The 25,328-nt window shown below is 41.2% G+C and overlaps 1 protein-coding gene and 1 long non-coding RNA gene across 2 annotated transcripts in view; one reads left to right on the plus strand and one right to left on the minus strand.

Moving 5' to 3' along the window:
- On the minus strand, positions 1 to 17,928 carry LOC122460893. The gene is made up of 3 exons (XR_006282501.1): positions 17,821 to 17,928; positions 2,620 to 2,689; positions 1 to 747 (listed from the first exon to the last, which is right to left on the minus strand). It is a non-coding gene; the product is annotated as an uncharacterized LOC122460893 (long non-coding RNA).
- Positions 17,772 to 25,328, plus strand: part of BNIP3 (BCL2 interacting protein 3) — a 16,926-nt gene continuing 9,369 nt past the window's right edge. The window contains exons 1-2 of the mRNA XM_038408990.1: positions 17,772 to 18,196; positions 24,987 to 25,164. Coding sequence (XP_038264918.1) covers positions 18,151 to 18,196; positions 24,987 to 25,164 — 224 coding nt within the window. The 5' untranslated portion in view covers positions 17,772 to 18,150. The remainder of the gene's footprint in view (positions 18,197 to 24,986; positions 25,165 to 25,328) is intronic.

The following is a 25,328-nucleotide window of genomic DNA, read 5'->3' on the forward strand; positions in this document are numbered from 1 at the left end:
TTCTTTTTAAAATCGATTTAGAAACCAATTTAGTTTCACAAGTACAATTTTTTTGTATAGACCAGACCCCTTCATTTCCTTATTTCTGCAGAGCAGGTATAAAGTCAGACCATTAACCCTACTGTGGCAGTGCTGTTTTGGTTTTTAATTTGCTGATATAAAGGAGACAAATTGTAGATTGTGCACATCTATTACACATCTTATGAGCAACCCAACTGTCTAGATAAGACGTGTAAGAGACATGCATGATTTTTTCAGCAATGAATAACTCGAAGGAACGACAATCAATGACCACTTTGACAGTTAATGAGTGAACACTGTTCTGCGAACTACACAGCCATGGAAGTAATTATACTGATGTGATTGAGAGAGGCCAGTAAGTGTTTGACAACAACAAAAAGGCTTAATAATGGAGCCAACTTATGTGGTGCACGAAACAGAGGGAGAATGGAGAATTTCAGAAACATTCAGGGACCATCTTTTAAGCAAGTGTGCAGTGTCTGAGCTACACAATTCCAATGGAGACCAGTCAAAGTGACTAGGCTTCCCCCCTCCCCCCACCATGTTGTGACTCCTAAGACCACTGTGTTGAGTATTTGGTCATGTTTATGCTATAACTTTGTCCTCCCTCTCTCTCCCACTGGTTTATTTATTCACCTATTCCTTTGTATCTAAATCTTAGATTATGAACAGTCTTTGTACGGTGCACAGCATGATGGGGCTCTGATCAGAGATCCTTAGGTGCTCCTGTAAGAAAACAAGAATAAAATGTGCTTTAAACTAAACACGAGATAAAATGAATCTGAAACAAAAATTGTGGCTTTAAAATATTTGAAATTTTGTACCTTTTATCTAGTTGGTCTAACTGGAGGAGGTGGGGCAGTGTCTCAGATTTAAATGGAAATAACCAACAGATGGTTTTTGTGTTGACATGCAAGTAAAGAATTTTTAATGGATTACAGCATGGGGCCGGATCACAGGTTAACAGATCAATAGGCTTATAAATGATTTAGTCCAATATAATGTACAATTGGGAGAGATAACAGCAGGGTGCTTCTGTGTCGTTATCTTGTGGGCATTAACCATGAAGATTTACATTAAAATAAATGCAGACTTCCAATTGCTAACAAAAGGCTCCAGAGACAAGCAACCTCTCACGTATCAGTTCTGTGAACTTTCCTAGAGCATGTGAGAATTAATTTGACATGTTTTTATTTCAATCAGTCTTAAAACCAACTGAGAAAGGCCATTTTATAATCTATCTATTTCCTGAATTAATGTTTAGCCATCAAAAAAACTTCTATTGTGCCCATTTCAAAGACTTCTGCCATTCAGGACTATATCCTGATTTAGTTTCTCCTCTCTCCTCCCATGCAACTCTGGAACTCAGTTGTTAGGTCACGTTAAAAAGAAATGTGTAAATTACCCCTTCACATCCCAAGTAGGAGATGAACAGGATGTAAAAGGAAAGTGGATTTCACAAATGGAAAAGCAGCAATTTTATGAGTCAGATCCTCAGCTGGTGTAAATCAGCACAGTAGGCTGAAGACAATGAAGATATATCTCTTTACACCAACTAAATATCTGGCCCTCTGCTTGGCACAGTGGCATGTATCAGTGCGTCTGTGTGGGTGCCACACAGAACTACTACTTGCCATTGCCTAACTGCAGAGCAATGGCAAACAGCTGTCGGTTGGCAGAGTAGCAAAGTGGACCCATTGCATAGTGAACCCATAGTGACACAGTGGAACCATTGCTGCTTATTTCCTAGGGAAGTGGCTCTCAGCCTTTTCAGACCCCTTTCAAGAGTTTGATTTGTCTTGCATACCCCCAAGTTCCACCTCACTTAAAAACTTACAAAATCAGACATAAAAGTACAACAGTGTCACAGCACACTATTACTGTAAAAATTCTGTATGTTCTCATGTTTACCGTATAACTATAAAATAAATCAATTGGAATATAAATATTGTACTTACATTTCAGTGTATAGTATACAGAGCAGTATAAACAAGTCATTGTCTGTATGAAATTTTAGTTTGTACTGGCTCCACTAGTGCTTTTTATGTAGCCTGTTGTAAATCTGGGCAAATATCTAGATGAGCTGATGCACCTCTGAGTACCCACACATACCCCTGGTTGACAACCACTGTTCAAGGGATTTTGCAACTTGCCATTTTATCATCTTCCCTTCCTAGGACAGGCTGATGGATTGCATTTACACAGGTTCACCATCCAGTCACTAACTAAGCTTCTTTACCAATACCCACCACCACTGATACCCACCGATGGTGGTTTCTGAACCCCAGTGTCTGCAGCCCATCACACTCCACTCTATCCTACTGATGGTGAGTAATCTGAGCAGTGGGGTATAACAATACTTCTCACAAGTGGAAGGAGAGAGAGCTTGGTGGGTGTGAGTTGTCCTGCTGTTGTCAGCTGCTTGCTGGATTTTAGGTCAATTGTACACCATGTGGAAGATGGGAGAAGGAAGCTGCATCAGTTTACACCCACCTTAGTCACACATGTGATTACTTGCCCTACTGTTGGACACATGTCTGTCTTCACTGCCTGACATGCTTTCTTCCACCCCCATAGCCTAGAAATGGTGACACTCACCTTGTGCTATCACTGAATGTCTCTGCTATATCTCTTGAGTATTCATGCCATGTTTTAGGCATCACTGCACCTGCGAAAGTAATTACACCTGCTGTTACTACAGTAGTGAATTTGTCCCATCAATTTGAAATCAATAAGTTACATAGAGCACAAGTCAGAGCAGAATCTGGCCAATGGGTTGCAAAACAAATTACCTTTGAGGGAAAGTGAGGGAAATTTTGATAGCTAAATTACAATATAACCTTTCCTGAATGTCTTGGCAACTGACATGACTCAGGAAGAGGCATTTAGTTTTAACCTTTCAAAGTTTATTACACAGAAAGTCCCATTTGTGGCAATTTGTGATTTTTTTCACCATATGATTGAATTGTGTTTGAATTCAAATTAATGATCAAATAGTATTTTCAGTCACAGTATAAGGTTGTAAAATCACTTCCTGTAGGAAGGCACATTAAGCCACTAAACATGTGCACATATCCCTGTTGTTCTCTTATGGATCTATGTAGTAACAAGACAAATTGACAAATTCTCAAGTACATGTATAAATATTAAACTTTGTTCATACTGCAACTAGAAAGAATGGATAAATTAAAACCCTATATTAGAAGACAGTGGACTATGAAGTCTCATTTCAAAATGTATACAAACCTGTATAAATAAAACCCCTCTGCATCAGAGGTCACAGTTTATAACACAGCCATAGCTGCCAGTTAGTTTGGTCTCAACCAGAATTTATGTAAAATTAGCATAATGGCTACACCAGCCATTCCCTGTTTTCAGCTAAAAGGATTAAGTTTCCTTTTTCAGAATTTGATTTTTCAGAGTAATTTCCCTCTGCTTTCCTGGTCTAACATTTTAGTTCTTTATACTGTATTTTAAAGTTAAACATACCATGTGAGCTACAGGAATTTCAGATCAACATTAAATGTTTCGTTTGCACCAATGGACAGAGTGATAACAGAATTTAAAGATGGAAAATATCCCCCTCTCCCCCCTCTGATACTGCACTTGATCTTATCTAAAAGTGTGGGCAAGTAAAATAAAAGCTATGTAGTAAAAAGTTTGGCTGTAGAATAAAACGGATGGAAGAGTCTATGTAGAAAAGAGGGAGGGGGCAAGAGGTAGTGTGTGAGAGTGACAGTGGCTGGGCATGTTTGGACAATTCTCTGTAATTGTATTGGCCTGGAGCATCCCACTCAGATTTGCTCACAGGTGAATGGAACGGATATTCAGACATTTCTGTAGCACTGTTCCCTACTCCTCTCCTTTGAAGGGCCTTCTACAGATCTGGGTTAAGGGAGGGGACAGAGTGAGCGAGGGGAAACACAAGGCAGGACACAGATCATCCTCCTAGCTCCATGCAGATTCTCTGGAAAAGATAGAGCATAGGTATGTATTATCTTTTGTGCTGAGAAACCTTTCCCCACCCAGCACCCTAGAGCAACAGAAGTGTCCAATGCTGCCAGGGAGCTGGGGAAGGAAAGCCTCACTGGCACCAGAGCACAAGGCCTCTGCTTAGATCCCTTGAAAGCTGCTGCCAAATTATGAAGCATGCACCATGTCCTATTCTGCCAGGTAAGAGCAACACCCTGCCTCCTTTCCTCTCCATTGGAATAACAAAGGAGTTCCATGAGGAAATCTCTGATAGATTTCCCTCTTCTAACTCTCCTTCCATAAAGGCTTAAACACTGATAACATAAGAAATCAGCTCTAAAACAATGTAATATATGTGCTAGTGAGACAGGAAATACATTCTGACTGCACTGTGTTTTATACAGAATATGCTTGGTGTTTCACTAGCTCTGAAGTGTAAAATATTTATCAGATTTTCTTATTAGAAGACAGATTTTAAAAAGCTTTAGAGCCCATTTCAGTTTGATTTTTCCACATTCATCTACAGCATGAAGTACATTATTGCTTGTTCCCAGAATTAAGATTGCAGGGTGAGCACAGTGCAGGTATTGGCTGTTGATGTGAATAAACAGATGAGAGCTAGTGTCTTCTCCCCCATAGAGTAATCGGTAGGCATGGGGATTGAAAAGGCGAAACAAAGCATTAATGGTCCTTCTTTCCCCCCAGCCAAATGAACCAGTCAGAGCACATCCTCCATGCTATCATATTTAGCCTTTGGTTCTTGAAGCATTGGCACATTCATTCAGAGTCATGTCAATACATAATATGCAGCTAGGCAGGACTAACACGTCTGCTATTTTGAATATTTTTAAACATATTTTTCATATCAGTGCTGTGGGTTTTGTCTTAGATTTCCTGAGGATATTTTTCCCATCTAAATGCTAGTATCAGACTAAATGGACAGCAGAGGGCAATGGAGAGCTATAGGCTTAATACAGTAAATCACAGAGTACATTAACCCTTAGAATACTATCATGTTCAGGGCAATGTGCATATTCAGTTCTTAGGAGGAAAATATCTGAATCACTATTGTGACTAGCACATGGATATATAATGACGATAAGAGTGTTTCTTACAAAGTTAAATTATAAAAGCTTCCATTTAGTTCTATCTAGGAGTTTTTGCTTCTCTTGTCACCACGGTATCTGCAGGGTCCATATCTTTGATTCCATTTTCCCTACTGGAAAACTAACTTAATACTTTCCCCCTTTATTTTTTTTAAATGAATTAGTGCTGGAGTTAGATTAATAAGAGACTATCATCTTCTGTTTACCCACTGACATGTCAGCCCCAATACAGGTTTCTCCACATCACTGACCACCTCTGTGCCTCACCTGTGATCTGGACACAATGAGAGGACAATTTGGTTTCTATGGCAAGCTTTTCAAAGTGTCTCCCAAGATCTGTGATTGACAGAGCCAGAAGAGTACCCAGAAGTCACCTACTACAGGACAGGCCCAACAAAGAAAATAACAGAACACCACTAGCCGTCACCTACAACCTATCTTGAAAGACAATCCCTCACTTTCACAGGTCTTGGGAGACAGACCAGTCCTCGCTTACAGACAGCCCCCCAACCTGAAGCAATTACTCACCAGCATCCACACACCACACTACACAACAAAAACACTAACCCATGAACCTATCCTTGCAACAAAGCCCGATGCCAACTCTGTCCACATTTCTATTCAATTGACACCATCATAGGACCTAATCACATCAGCCACGCCATCAGGAGCTCGTTCACCTGCACATCTACCAATATGATATATGCCATCATGTGCCAGCAATGCCCCTCTGCCATGTACATTGACCAAACCGGACAATCTCTACGCAAAAGAATAAATGGACACAAATCTGACATCAGGAATCATAACATTCAAAAACCAATAGGAGAACACTTCAACCTCTCTAGCCATTCAGTAACAGACTTAAAGGTGGCAATTTTGCAACAGAAGAGCTTCAAAAACAGACTCCAGCGAGAAACTGCTGAACTGGAATTAATTTGCAAACTAGATACCATTAACTTGGGCTTGAATAGAGACTGGGAATAGCTGGGTCATTACACAAATTTAATCTATTTCCCCATGTTAAGTATCTTCACACCTTCTTGTCAACTGTCTGAAATGGGCCATCTTGATTATCACTACAGAAGTTTTTTTTCTCCTACTGATAATAGCTCATCTTAATTAATTAGCCTCAGAGTTGGTATGGCAACTTCCACCTTTTAATGTTCTCTGTATGTATATATATCTTCTTACTATATGTTCCATTCTATGCATCTGATGAAATGGGCTGTAGCTCACGAAAGCTTATGTTCAAATAAATTTGTTAGTCTCTAAGGTGCCACAAGTACTCCTCTTCTTTTTGCAGATACAGACTAACACAACTGCTACTCTGAAACCTGTCATTAAAGTGAATGAGTTTTTCTCACATGAATGCTCCTTTAAATTGAATTTTAAGCTTACCTGTTGAGTATTCTCATCAGACGTGATATATTATGGAGGGACAATAGCCTCTTCATAGTTAAAGATGCAACCACCTTCCACTATAGCACCCCATGTTAGTCCGTGCTGCAGGTCCAGGATTGGGGAAGTGGAAAGATGGTTCAGAGCATAAACTTAGCAAAACTGAAGATTGACCCTGAACTTATCATTCTGATTTACTGAGTTCAACAGCCTGTTTCTGGCAATAACCAATATCTGATACTTGAGATAAATACTTGTGCTGTCATCTTTGTGGTGTACTCCGAATACAAGATAGCAACTAGTAAGGCCCTCATCTTGTACCCTTCAGGAGCCCCATTCACTGGGGCTCTGCATCAGTGCAGGGCTTTGTCTGGGCAGAATCAGGGCCTAAGGGCTTTAAGCAGAAAGGAAGGCCAAAGATTGGTCTTCCACTCCCAGCAGAGCACTTCAGTGAAAATTTGGCTTTGCTGTAGATTAGAAATTAAGATTTTCACCTAGAGTGAATTAGAATCGGTATCCTCAGATTATTTAAAAGAAGCAAAATGTAGCCCCTCTGTCACAGAAGATACTTCATTTGTTCTTCTTGACTGGATTAATTCACTGCAGTAACCTGTTAGCTGCTGTCAGATGGCAACACTCCTTTTTAATTAGCGATCTATCTTTGGAGACCACTCATTTTCTATACTGATGGCATTAAACCCTCTGTCAATATTTGAAAGAGATAACATTGTCTGACAATTTTAAGACTTTCCATGGCAGTTCATTGCAGGATTGCTGTGGATTAGTCTCAAGGCCAGAGCTTGTGTTTTTGCATTCAGATGTGCAATACTTTTGAAATTCAAGCACAACCTTCCCACTAGTTGTGCATAATCTTTTTTTTTAAAGGATTGTTATTGGCTTCCATAAAACATTAAGACCTTAACATGAGCAATATGATCAAAAGAGAATTTGATGTTCAGAGTAGTAAATAACACCAAGCAAGCAAATGCGGGCTGTGACATGAATAACAGGAGGTATATTTTGTGGGAAAGCAAGGAATCCCATCCACAAGTGGCTCTCTCCATTCTGCAAAGTTAGAACAAGCTCTCCCTAATTTTGAATTAGGCCAATTCACATGCTGGCCTGCAACTAACCTTATAAGTGGCAGGGATCTGTTGATCCTGTTAGTCCATTTCACATCTTTAGAGCTGCATGAAACAGTTCTTAGCTGTGATTGAAAAAACAAAACAAGAAACCCCCAAACACTACAACCTGTTGTTATATTTCTTCTATTCAGCTTGAGGGAAACCATTAAGACCACAGACTTGCAGCCATACCTGTCAACCTCCGGACTCTGAAATGAGGGCAATGACCCTTCAAATGAGGGAAATCAATTTTTTTTACTGAATACATCTGGCAAGGATGCAACACGGGCCCCCGGGACTGGCAGGGATTGTGTGGGGGAGAGTCCCCTGGGAATGGCAGAAGGATCCCTGAAGATGGCAGGAATGGGATGAGGTTCCTCTGAGCTTGGCAGGAATGGGAATGGCAGGTGGGGGAGCCCTGGGACTGGCAGGAGGGATAACTTGAGAGGTGCCCACAGGGGGCATCTGGACCAACTTTGGGAGCAGGTTTAGAGGAGCTGGAGTCTGCCCCTCTTCCCATTGCAGCAGCAGCTGCACCCTACCATAGGCCTTGGTGCTCCTGGCCTTTCTGGAAGGCTTCCTGAGGGTGCAGTGCTGGAACACACTTCAGAACAGGTACTGCTTCATGCGTAGGACCTACCAAATTCAGAGTCCATTTTGGTCAATTTCATGGTCATAGGATTTTAAAAATTGTAAATTTCACGATTTCAGCTATTTAAATCTGAAATTGCACAGTGTTGCAATTTTAGGGATCCTGACCCAAAAAGGAGTTGGGGAGGTGCAAGGTTATTGGGGACGGGTGTTGGGGTACTGCTATCCTTATTTCTGCGCTGCTGCCTGCAGAGCTGGGCCCTCAGTCAGCAGGCGCAACTCTCTGGCCGCCCAGCTCTGAACGCAGCAGCACAGAAGTAAGGGTGGCATGGTATTGTATTGCCACCCTTAGTTCTGCACTGCTGCTGGCGGGGCACTGCCTTCAGAGCTAGGTGCCCAGCCAACAGCTGCCGCTCTCCAGTCACCCGCCAATGCTCTCCAGCCACCCAGCTCTGAAGGCAGCGCAGAAGTAAGGGTGACAATACTGTGGCCCACCTAAAATAACCTTGCGACCCCCCTGCAACTCTCTTTGGGGTCAGGACGCCGAATTTGAGAAATGTTGGTCTCCCCCATGAAACCTGTATAGTATAGGATAAAAGTGCATAAAAGACCAGATTTCAGAGTCCATGACACATTTTTCATGGCCATGAATTTGGTAGGGCCCTATTCACGCAGGTCGGAGCTCACTCTGCAGCCATGATGACCTGCACTGGGGCAGCCGAATCAGGACTTTGCTATAGCAACGTAGGCTGGAGGGACAAATTTATAAATTGGAGCCAGATGCAGGATGTCCTGCACAGTGCAGGACACTTGAGAGGTATGCTTGTAGCTGATGAAGATTCTAGATGTCCAAGAATTCTATCATTTCCTCAGCCCAGCAATGTCAAATGATATGCCAGATAGCCAACAGCTTACACCTATATACATTTGTCAACAATATCACTGATATAATTTATTTTATGCCTCAGTCAAGGATTTAGGTATGCTCTGGTACAAACCCTCAGATGAGCAGATTAGTTACATTTAACAAATGTAGATACACCAATCTGTGCCAGGAGTTTACAGATTTATTTCTGATCTGATCACACCCAGCACATTTACTAAATTAATCATTGGAATATTTAATTCTTATATCTCCTTCTCACTTGGGCTTCCCTAGTGTTCATCTGGCAAAATTGATAAACAACATTTGAAGGACACAACCAACAACTGGTAGTTCTGCAGATTAAATACAGGCCAGATCCTGAGCTGGTGTAAAGTGGCATAGCTCCATTGATTTCAATAGAGCTATTCTTTACATGAATCTGGTCTGGGATTGGTTAATGCCTTATATAGTGCGTAAATTGCAGAATATATCTCCCCAGAGCTGTGATTTAGGGATATGCTAACAACCTGTGGGCTTCTCAGAAAATATATGAGTTTTCCCTTCACAGACATCAGCAAATCTGCAACACTCAGTACCTTCTATGGACTGGACTGGAATGAGGCTATGCCCTGCTTTTACCTTGCAGAATTTAAAGAACTTGCATCTGATTATAAAAGCTAAGTGAATTGCATCATTGGTAGGGTCTTCCAGTTCAGCTTTAATTATAGTAGATAACAATTATGGCTCTTAGACTGTCTATCCTAGCCTTTTTTTCTGAAAGATTTTCCAGTTTCGCTAACACTAGTGTGGCCACTATTTGAGCTAAACATACACAATGCAGGTTTACACAGTATGCCAGTAAAAATGTCAGTGGGTCTTGGTGCATTCTCTACACCAGTGCTCCCGTTATCGCTACCATCCAGTCAAGGTACAAATTTTTTCAGAAAAAATAATAGTAATGTTATGTCCTCTTTAACCCCCTTAGAAAACAAGGTCTCAACCAGCCATCACCAAATTGTATTAATCAGGCTGAAGATTCATGATATAATGTGGAAATACATTCTCTAAAACTGTTACTAAAACTCATCTGTTTCTGTTTAGGAAGCCCACAATCAATGTAGCCAAAGATGCTTTCCACTTTAAATGAGGCCACTATCTATAGGTCACCAATTTCTCAGATTCAAAGACACCGAAGGTGACTTAACTAAGCCTGATTAATCTCTGTATTTTACCCCAAATAAGGGTACTCTTTCCTTTTAGCTAATGGTTTAGAAATTATCTTAAATTTATCATTTAGGAATGATACTGGTCAATAAAATGAAAACTGTAGTGGATCTTCATTTGGCTTAACCATTACTGAGATCATAGCCTCGTTCATGAGGTGTGGTGGTCTGTTCTTAACAAAACATTCCCTATACATTGCCAACAGCAAAGGGGATCATTTGGTTGCAAATTTTTTAAATACAAGGGGGAACAATGGGAAATTTATGAGGTCCCAGTGCCTTGTTTCCAAAGCAAACATGCCATTAGATCACAGATTGTTGCACTGTGAATTACTCTAATTGCTTAGGTTTCAGAGTAGCAGCCGTGTTAGTCTGTATTCGCAAAAAGAAAAGGAGTACTTGTGGCACCTTAGAGACTAACAAATTTATTAGAGCATAAGCTTTCGTGAGCTACAGCTCACTTCATCGGATTTGCATCCGATGAAGTGAGCTGTAGCTCACGAAAGCTTATGCTCTAATAAATTTGTTAGTCTCTAAGGTGCCACAAGTACTCCTTTTCTAATTGCTTACTGACCAAACAGTGTAGCCCCATAAGCAAGTCTTACTTATGGCTTCCTAATTCTATATTTATTCAAAAGTGTATGCACCTGAGTAATAGTGACAAATACTTTGTTATTCTTTCAATCTATGAAAAGCATTGTCCCTGTGTGTCACTAGCGTGAGGTATTAGGGCCTGATCCAAAGCCTAAAGTTGATGGAAAGATTCCATGGGCTTGGGATCCAGTCTATTAATTTCACGAAGGAGCAGTCTATTGTTATTAATAATAATTTATATTGCATTAATGCTCACAGGTCCCAAATTAGGATTGGTGTCTCATTGTGCTAGGACATGCAGAAACCCAAAGAAGGACCTAATCCTTGCATTAGATAGTTTACAGTCTGATGAGGCTTGCTAATATGAGCCAAGCTAATAGGGAGTTTATTTATTATTCATATTAATTGGAAGCTTGCTTTGTCCCCATGTCTATTATCCCTTTGAGATATGAACAGTCTGATTTAGCTCTTAACATTAACAAAGTCCGTCCAATTCTCTTATAGTCATGCAGATTGCTGCTTCTGTTTCCAAGAAATAACAGTGAAACAGTTCAGCCTCTGGATCTCCTAAATCTGTCAAGGGTTTTCCTTCCCCCTACCCTTCTTTAGTTGTTTGAGTAACCAGTTAAAAAGCCTCTTATGAAAGCCTTCAAGGCCTCAACACACACCCTGAGTCACGTCTCCTGTGCAAATGGCTCATTTGAAAGCATCAATATTGGAGTTGATTGCATCAGTAAACAGCTGTACCTGTGGGATAGTGGCATGCAGTTTGAGAATATAGGTCAATTGACTAACACAGATTAACAGATAGTGATCAGACAAGAGTTTGGGGTTATTTTTCAGATTATTTTGTTTTATAAAGTTTCCTGTGAGGTACCCATAGTCATGTCTAAATTGGATGGAGATTTATCCACTAGGGAGAAAACAGTGTTTGTTTTGACTGGGGTGTTGCTCTCTGCACATCTACTAGCTCTAATTCAGCTGTAGTAGATACAGAGATAGTCTATTTTCTTAGACTATATCACCCTGAGAACATTACATCTTTTCCCACTCTAACATCATTACAAAAATTAAAGTCACCAAATTAGTCATTACAATACTTTAGCTGGGCTAAATCTAAAAGTGACTTTTTGAGCAATATGCAATTTCAGAATCTAGTGTAATCATTAAAGTATATCTATTTCCTCTTTAATTCTTTCACCATCTTGCAACATTTTTAAATCACAAACAATGTCATTATTATGAGGAAATATTTTCCTCCAACATTTCTTATCTTTGGCTTCTTCTGCTAATTTGTACTTTGCACAGGTGTCTCACAGGTGACACAAGCAAAACATGGTAACTCACCCTCTTTTGTTCAAGGTAGGCTGGATCTTGAGCCCATGTGAGCAGTCATACACAGAGATTTGTTCCTTTTGATAGCCATGGCAACCACACCACACTACAAATCCTGGAGGCAAGTGTGATAGACACTTCTAGTATCAGAGCAATATAGTCACCATTGTGTGGGTTCCCCCAAGAATGACATATCAGGAGCCACATAAAATGACCTTTACTCCCAGTCTGGCAGAGATAAAAGGTGTAAGACAAGAGATAAAAGGCAGAGGTTAGTTAGAACACTGGCTACTTCAGTTAAAGGGGTTACACTAAAGAGCATTAAGAAATATATGAAGAAATAATAATGTGGGTATATAAATACAATTAAGAATTCTAATAGCTGATTGGTCAGAGTTAACTCTTTCAGTCTACAACTCATCTAATCCCCATAGCCTACATGGTCCTGTAGGTTATGTGAGTCACTGCCCAAATCAGGATCTAAAGTCTATGTGTGCTGCAGATGTTTCTCTGCTTTGGTTCTGAGCATTCTTATTCTTCCCATTATTTAATCTTTCCCTTGAGGAATGGAAGCCCCATTCCAGTCTGTTCAGTATCAGAAGCAGGGAACACCAGTGAAGACAAAGAAATAGAAGCATTCTTAGAGAGATTAGAAACAACAAAATGAGGCTGAACAGAAAAATGCAAACCATCTGGGGAAAACATGGGAAAACATAGATATTTAATGAGAGGGAGAAACCTGGAAATCAGCACTGCTGAAAGAGACTTGGGAATGATAGTGAGGAACACATTACATACGAGTTCTCAATTTGATATAGCTTCAGAAAAAGGCCAGTGCCATTTTGAGATGCACATGCAGGGCTATTCCGTCAAACAATAAGGAGATTAAAGCTCCCTTGTACCTGTAATAGCATCACGAACAGTTCTGGGGACCTCTTTACCAGAAAGTTAATGACAAACTGAAGAAGAGAAGTATTACAAAGATGACTAAAAGAAAAGGAGTACTTAAGAGACTGGAGGAAATGACTGATAAGGAAAGATTACAAGGGAAGACCTGAGCATGAAGTAGTTTTCCTGTCTCATGAAAATTTTCCAAGGTTTCAAACAATTCTCATTCCACTTAGGGACATTGACAGGTTTGCAAACAAACAAAAAACCACACGGAGAGAAATCCAGTGGTTAGGGCACTCACCTGGGATGTGGAGGGCCCAGGTTGAAGTCACTCAAGTCCTGTGTCTCTCACATGCCAGGTGAGTGACTTGAACCTGGGTCACTCACCAGGCAGGTGAGTGTTCTAACCACAGGGATAGCCCAGGACACACACCCACACTTTGACCAGAACTGATATGTTATCACAAAAGTTTTGGTTTTGACAAATTGGCATTTTCTGATCACACATTTTATCAAAAAAATCCCAACCAGCACTGTATATGAATTAAATACATAAAGGTGAAATCCTGGCCCTATTGAAGTCAATGGGTTTTTGCCATTGACGTCAATGGAGTCGGGATTTCATGGAAATAATTTGTCTATATGCAGGAGAACATAACACACTGCAACATTTGCAAGGAAGGAGAGCATGACACGTGCCAGGGTACTCAGGGTCCTGAGGCATCTTGCTACCACCTGCCCTTAATGTGAGGATGTCTTGTCTGTGCCTGTTGTGGATTAGCTCTCTGACTCCACCGGCCTGTGGCACCACAAGCACTCTCCTATAGGCCTCCGCAGCTCTCATCTTCTCTCTACAGGTAAGCAATAGACACACACCAACTCCCAAGTCCTCTGAGTTTCTCATCAAAGAATAGAGTTTCAAATGATGGTAAGTCAGAATATTGGGAAAATATATTAAAAAAAATCATAATATGCTTTCTAGAGCCTAAATTTAACTCACAAGAAATTCTCTCATCTCCTATAGCTTACCCAAGTCCTTTTCCTAGGGTTTCAGCCAGGCTGGCTAAAATCCCCCTTTCACAAGATAAAGCCTGCAGGTGGTTTATCTTCACAAATTGAAGGATGCCCAAGGATTCATTTGCACTCCAGTTAGACCAGACCAGACCTTTGTACATATATACAGAATTCCTCACATATTTTCTGTACATAAATCTTGCAATGGTTATAACGACCAGTGTATCACAGGCTTTCATGGCATTCTTTTGGTGAACCCAGGAGTACAAGAATCCCCTATCTACCCTTGTGCCATTTGACAATTGACATCAAGAGGTCTTTGGGTGACAGAGAAGATTTACTTGGCATAGTAAATGGGTAAGAATTATGGGTTGAAATTAAAGTTAAGGTTGAGGGGAAATTTCCTGACAGTGAGATCTATTACCCTGCAGAAAACCATACAAAGTAAAGTGGGAGAAGCTTCAATGTTTGACACGTTTAAACTAGATTGAAACTGTAGAGATGATTTAAAAAGCTGGAGTCTAATTACCTGATTCAGAAATTGTATAAAGCCATTGTTGTTAATGTCATTTATAGAATAGCAGGGGATGTAATCCCATGATTTACTAATTGAAGTGTTCAAAAAAAAATAAGGTGTTGTCTCTTTAAAAAGTGAGCAAGTGAACACCATGAATTGCTCCTTGTATCATTAGGGAATGCATTGTAACCACTCAATTCATATTGCATCAGTACAAAAGGCCTTTTATAAAAGTGATAAAATTTGAGTCAAGACAGTTCCTATTTTCTCTGTGAAAGATTATATGGAATTTAAGAGAAAATGATAATCTTTCTATAGGTTTTTGAATAATGAAATATATCCTTGCTATAGAACTTGATAGGATGGTATGAATAATACCTTTTTAGGATTTTGAAATAATTTCAAAAGAACAATATTGGTTTAATCCCTATTAGACTCAATAGAACTTTTGCAAAAGGTTAACCTTTTTATTTTATCAATTTTAAAGCTAAAATCTACATTAAAATAGAAGAGCTTGTTAAGAGCCGTAGTTTCAGGTCAGACCTTACCTTTAAAATAATTTTTATTTTCAACCGGTCCTGGACTTTCTGAAAAGAGTTTCAGATGATGATACCAGGAAAGTGCATGGAGAGGCCTTGAAGTCAGAGGTGTACCTATGTTTCTAATTTTTCAATGCAGCACACCAGTGTTTTTATAGATATGCAGTGGTCTAATTATTATTACATTGTATATATTAAATGTGTGCTCACAGGGTGTTGTAACTGCATATAATTATGAACCCTTTTTGCCACCAATAAAACAAGAGAGTGTTGAAAGAGAAAGTTTAAAAAAATCAATATAGAATTTTATTTGCCAAAGATGGCTCAAAAGCAATTTACAACAACAAACTGAGATTTGACTGTGCCCTTCTGATCAGAAATGTCTGTAGCACTGTAGTGTAGAGATTTCTTGTAGTAACAGAAGGGTTTTTTTCCCCCCATCGCTGTAGTAAATCCACCTCCTTGAGAGGAAATAGCTAGGTTGACAGAATAATTTTTCTTTTGACCTAGTAATGTGTACACAATGTGGATTACGTTGACCTGTGTCACACAGGGTGTGAAATTTTTCACAACCCTGAGTGAGATAGCTAGGTTGACCCAAGTTTTAGGTGTAAAACAGGCCCAGCAGTGGCTAAAGGCCACTACAATTCGTAGAGTAGGGAAAGGTAATACTTCTAGGCACACACAGGTCAGTAACAAGTTGCATATGTAAGGGGACGGTTGGCCTCTTACTAAAACTCAGTGGGGGTTTTTGACTGGCTAGCTCCCAGTACCAAAAGAAAGGAGAAGAGCTGATGGGAAATCAGGACACTGAGAGTGACAGCCACCAGGAACATGTGGAGAGGCCAATGCTCCAGGTCAGCCTGATTGACAGGGCAGGCAGGCTAATCAAGGAGTCAGGAGAAGTCCTGTTCTCCATGTGAGCTGGAATTGCCTGAGACAGAGTGAGGCTGAGCTAAGGAGAGAGCAGGAACCTGAGCTGAGCTGGGGAGCAAAGTCACAGCAACAAAAGCCAGAGCAGCAGCCCAGGGAGCAGGTCAGTGCTAGGATCACAGAATATCAGGGTTGGAAGGGACCTCAGGAGATCATCTAGTCCAACCCCCTGCTCAAAGCAGGACCAATCCCCAATTTTTGCCCCAAATCCCTAAATGGCCCCCTCAAGGATTGAACTCACAACCCTGGGTTTAGCAAGCCAATGCTCAAACCACTGAGCTATCCCTCCCCCCCAATATGAGGGTTAGAAGGGACCTCAGGAGGTCATCTATCTAGTCCAACCCCCTGCTCAAAGCAGGACCAATCCCCAATTTTTGCCCCAGATCCCTAAATGGCCCCCTCAAGGATTGAACTCACAACCCTGGATTTAGCAGGCCAAAGCTCAAACCACTGAGCTATCCCACCCCGCTCAGCAGCCCAGAGAGCAGACCTGTCCTGGGAGCAGAGCTGCAGCAACCAGAGCTGGAGGGGCCAGAGAAGCAGCCCAGGGAGCTGGAAGCAGAGCAGCAGCAGCAGCGCTAAGGCAGAGTGGAGCTGGAGCTGAAGCCATCTGAAGCCAGGTGTGGTGAGCAGCTAGGGAGAGCGAGCCCAGTGAGCCCAGCATAGGGAGACGCCCCCAGCCAAAAGGCTCTGCAGGCCAGACTTGGAAGGGAACCGTAACCCGATGGGACTGGGGCAATGCTGGGAAGAAGGGTCCTGCCACCTAGAGCCTGAAGGCATGTGGCCACTGTCAGAGCAAGTGTCCAACCCGCAGCATCCCTGCAGCACAGCCAGGGCCTGAGGAGGAGGCCTGGGACTTGTGAGGAACAGACTGAACTTCCCTTCCATTCCAGAGATGCTGGTTGTGATGTCCCCATGCCACAGAGCGGGGTTATGTGTTTTCCTTTAACTTTTCCCATGTTTTCCTTATTTTTTTTTAATTCTCTGAGTGCTGTTTAATAAATTGTGTTTGCTTTGAACTGTATGGAATAATCAGTGGGTTAGGGAAGTGTTCAGAACAGAGAGAGCACCCCAGGGTGGGAACACCCTAGCCCCTGCCCTAAGTGACCACAACAAGGTTGGGGGTCTAGCCCTGGGAATCCTGGGCCCAGCCTTGTTGGGGTTAGGAAGACTCTGCCACTCAGGAGAGTGGAATGGGAGCCCTCGAAGTCAGGCAGGCCTCTGGGTAAAGGAAATGATAGCGAGGACTCGGATCCTTTCGCTAGCCCACTTCACCGGGGTAGCGTATAAGCCAGGAAAGTTCCCCACAATAGCGGGACCATAGCTGACGCACAGCAAGTGGAGGAATGAATAAGTGATCCAGACATTAGTGCTAGAACATGAGGTCACGCATGTATGCATATAAATCAATGCACATTAGTGTGCTAGAAACCGAGCATTTTGACCATCCCCATTTCCCATCCAATCTGAAATGAGGCCAGCTACACTTAAGTGTCCAATGCAAAGTCAAACTAGTCGTTTGCCAGTTTTTTAGCCAATCAGGAGTCAAGGCCAGAGGGGGAGGCTTTAAACTCTGTAATGTACAAAAGAATGGTGCTACATAACTGCTTAGTAACAGCGTTCCCCCACATTTCAACGACAGATGGGGCGCCACTAGGACCCAGAGGACAGTAACTGCTCGAATCAATCAATACCTGCAGCTGCTGTTGCTCGCTGGTGGCATCCAGGTTTTGGGCTTGGTTCCAGCAGCTCCCGCGCTCGCCGGGCCGCCAGGGCACCCGCCAGCGTTACAGGGGCAAAAGGGGAGGAATGTGATGACAACCAATCAGGGTGGCCCGTTCCCTCGAGACGTCATAATGGCAAACAAAGGCCAGAACCTGCCGCAGCAATAACAACAACAGACCGTGTCAGCTGCTGGGCGTCCGCGGCCGCAGCGGCTGCTCCCGCCAGCAGCGTCGGGAGAGAGCAGGCAGCGAGGGCGGGCTGAAACCAGAAGCGCTCCCGCCTAGAAGAAACCAGAGGCAATGTCGCAGGGCGAGGGCCCCGGCCTACAAGAGGAGAATTTGCATGGTAAGAGCCAGCCCTTCCCCAGCAATGCCTGGGCCCCTCCATTTGCCGGCCTTGCGAGGGAAAGCGCCCCCCCCCCCTCAGCCTGCGCTCCGCCTAAGGGCTGGCTGTCCCGAGCGGGGGCTGTTTGAGACTCGGCTTCCCTTTGTTTGTAGCACGCGACGTCTTCCCAAGTCCCGCTCTGCTCCTACGCGCCTTAGCCATCGTGCAGCAAACACGAAACTTGACAAGCGCGGGGGGATGGGGGGGGGGAATGTCAGCACTTGCAAAGGGGTGGCGATCAGTACTGCATGCGCGGGGGCGATACACGGCTGTCCTTCACGCCACAAATGCGTGTGAGATTGGGTGCGGGCTTAGGGGATCTTGCCTAGATCCAGGGTTAATGTGAGCCATTTAAAAACCACCCAGTCAGTGGGGGATCTCGTTACACGCACCGCCCCTCCCCCCCCCCCAGCAGTGAGTTGCCATTAGCAGCAAGCCAGTTATGGTAACATGGCAGGTACATTATTATAACATTCAAAAACCAGTCGGAGAACACTTCAATCTCTCTGGTCACTCGATCACAGACCTAAGAGTGGCTATACTTCAACAAAAAAGCTTCAAAAACAGACTCCAACGAGAGACTGCTGAATTGGAATTAATTTGCAAACTGGATACAATTAACTTAGGCTTGAATAGAGACTGGGAATGGATGAGTCATTACACAAAGTAAAACTATTTCCCCATGGTATTTCTCCCTCCCACCCCACCCCCCACTGTTCCTCTGATATTCTTGTTAACTGCTGGAATTAGCCTACCTGCTTGTCACCATGAAAGGTTTTCCTCCTTTCCCCCCCCCCTGCTGCTGGTGATGACTTATCTTAAGTGATCACTCTCCTTACAGTGTGTATGATAAACCCATTGTTTCATGTTCTCTGTGTGTGTGTATATAAATCTCCCCTCTGTTTTTTCCACCAAATGCATCCGATGAAGTGAGCTGTAGCTCACGAAAGCTTATGCTCTAATAAATTTGTTAGTCTCTAAGGTGCCACAAGTACTCCTTTTCTTATGGCAGGTACAGTTATAGCTGCATGGATGGCTGGGTGTTTAAGAAAAAAAAAAAAACCCCACCTTCGTACAAGCTCCGTGATATAATTCACGTTCCTTAGACTGAGACTCCAAGGGCCAGATAGGGTGGATTTGAGTCTGTTTAGAAGACCGAAGACACTGATTTTTTTACTGGAAGTAAATAATGATGATCTATCATTTAACATCTTTTTTTAAAGTTCAGATGTACTTATTCTCGTTTTGACATCTCCACCCCTTGCAGCAAACTATAATACTTTGACCGAATATACATTTGTTTCAAAATACTTAGGCACCATGGAAATGGAACAAAGCGAGTTAGGATTATAATAGATATGTATGTTTTACTGAGGGTAAAAAAGGAAGTGAAATCAGGGCATGTATTTGCCATACTTAAAAAAAAATACAGAAATCAGTTTGCAGAAATTGAGAAATGAATTTCCCTTATTCACCTCAAATTGAAGAAAGTGGGTATTTCCTAATTTTTTATATATATATATATATATATATACACACACACACACACACACAATATATATATATATATATATATATATATATGGGAGTTTTGGAAATAAAGAAAAGAAGTCTAGTTTACATTCCCCCTGTTCTCTAGGATTTCCATTTGTGCCAATGTGACAGACAGAGCAATTTAGTTTACTTGATTACCCACGGTATATATGCCAGTTTAGGAGTTTCGCACATAGCAAAACCACAAGAGGGTGTTTCATAACTCTCAGGGCCTCGCAAGATTTGAAAAACACAAACAAACACTCAGATGGTCTTATTTCTCTCTCACTGATACATGGAGATAGGACACACATTGCATAAAGGGACTTTGTCTGGTAGATCTCATATCCTTCATGTGTTTGGAAAGTTTAATGATGTTAAACACTATATACAAACATTTGTATGTGTGCTACATCTGGAATGGGACACTAAGACAAGTTTGCCTGATAAACCCATGCTTACACCTGGGATAGAAATATCAGGTTTTCTTGGGAAATAAGGTTCCATTTTGTGCATCTTGAGGTGTAATTTTATAACAGTTCCGGGAGGAGATTCTCAGAAAACTCAGAGAGAGAGAGAGAGCTGTTTCTCCACCTGGGAAGTCAAGGCTGGTTCAATGTCTAAGTGACAATAGAGATGAAAGAAATTCTGACTAACATGAAAGAATGGAACACATTAAAAAAAGCACTGAAATCTCAATCACGCAGCCTCACCCCCACAAATAGATTCTCAAGAAATATGTGCTCCCTGGTAAAGTACAGAATGTGTTATTTGCAAACCAAATGTACTAAATCAGAATTAAGAGATTGTGCATTCAAATGTGCTCTAGTGTTATTGTACATCTTCCTTGTATATGAGGATATGTTGGAAGTGCAAAGGAGGTTGTGGGGGAGGAAGACTGTGGCTGAGCATTAAAGCATGTGAAATACAGTTGTTTTAAGTGGGGTTTTCACAGATATATTTGTGATATACAGAGAGAGACTTCTACTCTGTACAAATTGAGTTTTTCCTGCTCTCTGAACAGTTTGTCATTCAGACATCAGAATTCTGTGCAAATGTTCTGTGGCACTGACTAATTTTGAAAGTACGGTATTGTGCTAGAGATATTCACAAAGCCAATGATATCCCACCAGTTACTCCATCCATGCATTTTCTCATGCTGATCCCTATTTTTGTATAATCTTGCCTGGTCCAGTGCACCAGTTAACCTTATTTTTTCCTTCAGATCCCTCCCCAAGACTGCCTTCCAGCCCCCACCCTCTTATCTGTTTATGTTCCTCTTCTTTATAAAAACATAAGCCGTCAGTATCTAATCACTATTGCAACAGCTGATTTATAGTAATCTAGCTATTGCCCCCATCACCAGAATATCCCATATAAAAAAAAACACGATGTATATGCAACATGGATTTAGCGCATGATCTTTTAAAGTCATAATTCTTGTCCTCTCCATATTCTGTCATATACTGCTGTGTTATGTCTAAATTATATGTTAAATCAGGGACTGTCTTTAGGTTGCTGTGTGAAGCAGTTTTGAATGTCTGTGGAACTGTATAAATAGGAATTGATCATTAAAAATGAGTTTGAAGCTGGAATTTTGACAATTTTAACACTATTACCAGCACTAGCAGTTATCAGAGGTTCTTTCTGTACAGCATACACAAATTAGGTCCAGATCTCTTGCATCATAGGAGAACATAGTTCGATCTTGTTCAAAGAGTAAAAGATGGAACAGTGATTTAACTCAGTTGCAACTGGGGGCTCCTGACACTTGCGTCTGTAGTGTGGATGGGCCCTTAAAGGCTAAAGAAATAAAACAGCTCTTAGGTGTTAGAATAGCAAACAGAGTATTACTTGTGATTTCCATTTGTTTAACATGGCCTAACATAACCATTTACTCTAATCAGATATTAATGTGCATTCTAATAATTGCAGGACTACAGAAATATTTTAAAGTCTAAAATCAGTCATGAGAGCACTTAATTATCACTATTTATCTTGTCTTTAATTTGAATAAGTATTCTGACATTGCCAGAACTCAGAGAATGAGTAGCCATTTGCAATCAGAGATAAAATGCTGAGTATTTACTATGATTAAAAGAAATAAGGTTACCTGTTCAGACATTAACCTAGCATTAAGATAACATTTTTCAAATTCAAAGCACTTAAACGTTATTTAAATAATCAAGTATAATTATTCTAAGAAAAGATCCTGTCCAGATTCACAATAGTAAAGCATGTTACATTATTTTGGTACAAAGCTGACAGCATGTAAGGTAGTAATCAGTACACCGCATATATGTACAAAACCTACCTTTATATTTCTGGTGTGGTTTGGATAAGAGTTTTTTGATTCATATGTTTCTGGCATGCTAGCAGAAAATCAAATGTTTGGCTTATAATTATTTAAAAGTCGACTTATGGTACTTTCACCAATCGCATTGCAGTATGCAAATATAGTTTGTACTGTATGATAGTTGGCTGAGTTGTGTGATATCACGAGTGCACCATCCAGTGACAATTTTTTTCCTGTAAATGTGAGTACAGGCATAGTTTCAGTTTAATTTCTTTCATATCCTACACCTAGTAAATGGAAGAGCAAAAGGCGAGCGAGGGCTGGAAAGAGGCATTTGGAGCAAGGCAGGGCAGGATGGGAGCCAAATGGTAGGCTCAAAACTGCTGAAGGTATAAAAGCCAGGGCCACTGTCAGGCCACATCTACTTAAACCTCCACATTGATGACTCTTCTGACCCTGTTCAGGATGTCCACCACAACATAACAGAAGGATGAAGAAAGGTTTTTTATATAGACAATCAGACAGATGAAAAGGTAGGAAGGCAACAGGTGGCAGTTAAAGTGTTTTCCCCAACTTTATCATCACAAGAGATTTGCATGCAAAGGATTATATGGAGTTCCAAATTTTAGAGGGTTATTAAATTGTCCATTTAGTCAACCACAACACAAATTGGCTTGATTGAATTCCTGTTCTTATCTCGAACATTCTGTCCACTAAGAACACAGTCAGCAAGATCCTCTCTGTCCTGTCGCTCGGACTACATTTCACACTTCACAGATCTCTGTATTGGCTCCATTCCTTCTGCGTTCTATTACAGCTACTGCTTTATTTATTTTGATTTCATTTCTTTGTGTATGTCATGCTCCCTACACTCTGCTGAAGCCTCTCGCCTAACTGTTCCGTTTCCTAGTCCTGATTTATTGGCTTCTTTTAAATCTCTTGTAAGAATGGTCCCTCCAGTTAATACATGCCAGTACTCTCCCCTTTCCACTTTCTCTCATTAAAAGTCTCACCTATTATCTTCACCGAAATACAAATACTGTCATCTTTTACCTAATTGTACTATGCCTGGAATGCCTTTAAATTAATGGTTCTCAAGCTTTTTTTTTTTTTCCTCCCCTTCTTCCACGGACCACTTGAAAATTGCCAAGGGTCTCAGCGGACCACTTAATGATCTTTCCAAATATTGTTTGTATCATTAGCTAACAATTGTAAAGCACTTTGGATAAAAGCGCTATATAAAAAAAATTAACTTTTTTTGTTCTACAAATAAAAGCACGCAACTCATATTTTAATATCAGTCCTACCTTTCTAATCCTCTCTCCCCCGCCACAGCAGCCACAGAGCTGAGGCTAGGAAGGAGGGCCGTCTCTCCCCGGCAGCCACAGCCCCAGAGCTGGTGAAAGTTTGCCGCTTTCTCTGGCAGTGGCACATCCCAAATTTCCCCCACCCCCTCTTTTCACCCCACTGCCCCCTCCCACCTACTCCCTATTCCCCCAAAGGCCACTACCTCACCTTATGTGTGTGTCTTCTCCAAGGTCCAGACACCAAATTAGTGGAGCCACACCTGTGTGGATCCACTAATTAGGTGGGTGGCCCTTCATTCTCTCATGTGTAGCTGACCAGGCACGCACCTTAAAGGGAACTGTCCATGGACCACCTGAATGGAGCTCACAGACCACAGTTTGAGAACCCCTGCTTTAGATTATAAATTGTTCAGTGTAGGGACACTATATTATGGTATTTACTATTGTAAAGCTTTGTGTACATCAACAATTTATATAAATAAGCTCCATTGATTTGTGTGTATATATGTAAATATTTAAGTGTTATCCACTTACTTGATTTTATAAAAGAACAACCAACTCCAGGTACTTTGAAATATGGGTGGTGCTTTTAACATGGAAGTTAGTTGTTACTGAATACATTTTGATAAGACAAATAAACATGTCACTGTCAACTGATCTTGCATGTATTTTAGGTAGCAAATAGCTGATCTAGCAATTGCCAGACATCCTATATTGCCCAACAGTGATACTTTAAAATGTGCTTAATGAAGAAGGTAAACAACAAGCACTGTTTTTATGGAGCAATGATCCTACAACATTGAATAAATTAACAGTGAAAACATTGGCAGAGGAAGTCAATCCTTGAGATTAGAATCCATATCTTTCAACTGCATTGAGTCGTGAAGATGCATACAGTGGATTATCCCACCAAATTAAAATGAAAGCTTCTGTAACGGAGTATGGATACAGACACTTTGTACTTTCATATTTTTCCTGTAAACCAGAACTGCATGACGTATTAGCTTTCTAAGAAAAGCATCTAAGTATTACAGTAGCCATTCTTCCCCAGTTCATAAACTGGAATACTAAAGGCATCGAGCCAGTATTTTCTGGTACATTTTACATCACACTGAAAAGTCCTTGGTGAGAGGTCTGACATTCTAGCTCTTGCAGCTCCTTTTACACAAGGCCGCTTGTCCTCGAGTGTGCAGTTGCTATAAAACAAACCATATTACACAAATGTCTGGGGAGGGGGGCCTGATCTTAAGCCCATTAAACAATTCAGAGACTTCTGTTGACTTTAATGGGCTTTAGATTGGGTCCTTAACAGACAAGAAAGTGGCATAAAAAGAACAAACAGCATAAATAGTACCAATATATTTACTCTGGGGAACAACTATTTTGGAAGTAATTGAAGGGGTTACAACTTTACCCCTTTGAAAGGCATGTTAGAATAGTGTTTTACTGTTAACCAGCAATAACCCATGTGTATCAGGTGTAGTCACGTTGTAGAAAGCAGGAGTGAGGTTATCAAACTTAACCTGAAAATGTTACGTGGTGTTAGTCTGTTTTGCAACTTTCAATATTTGTCTTTGTGGCTTTTTCCTGTTTTGTTTTTAATTATGCCAAGCAGGTTCCTGGGTCGAACTGCACTTCAGCAGCAATGGCAATGGTAACCCGGTCCAGCCAACAAGCCATGAGCAAGTACCAGACTCTATTTCTATTTACAATGGTGACATGGAGAAAATACTCCTAGATGCGCAGCATGAATCCGGAAGAAGCAGTTCAAGAGAGAGCTCCCGCTGTGATAGGTAGCTATAAATACATTATTACAAACACAGAAATGCTTACTATAGCGCAATTTTCCTGGTGTGTGTGTGTGTGTGTGTGTGTGTGTGTGTGTGTGTGTGTGTGATGTTTATATAAACACATATCTGTATAAAAATTAACAAATTGGGTTTTTTTATAATAAGTA

This window comes from Dermochelys coriacea, chromosome 7 (assembly GCF_009764565.3).
Source record: "Dermochelys coriacea isolate rDerCor1 chromosome 7, rDerCor1.pri.v4, whole genome shotgun sequence".
In the NCBI taxonomy this organism is placed as follows: domain Eukaryota; kingdom Metazoa; phylum Chordata; order Testudines; family Dermochelyidae; genus Dermochelys; species Dermochelys coriacea.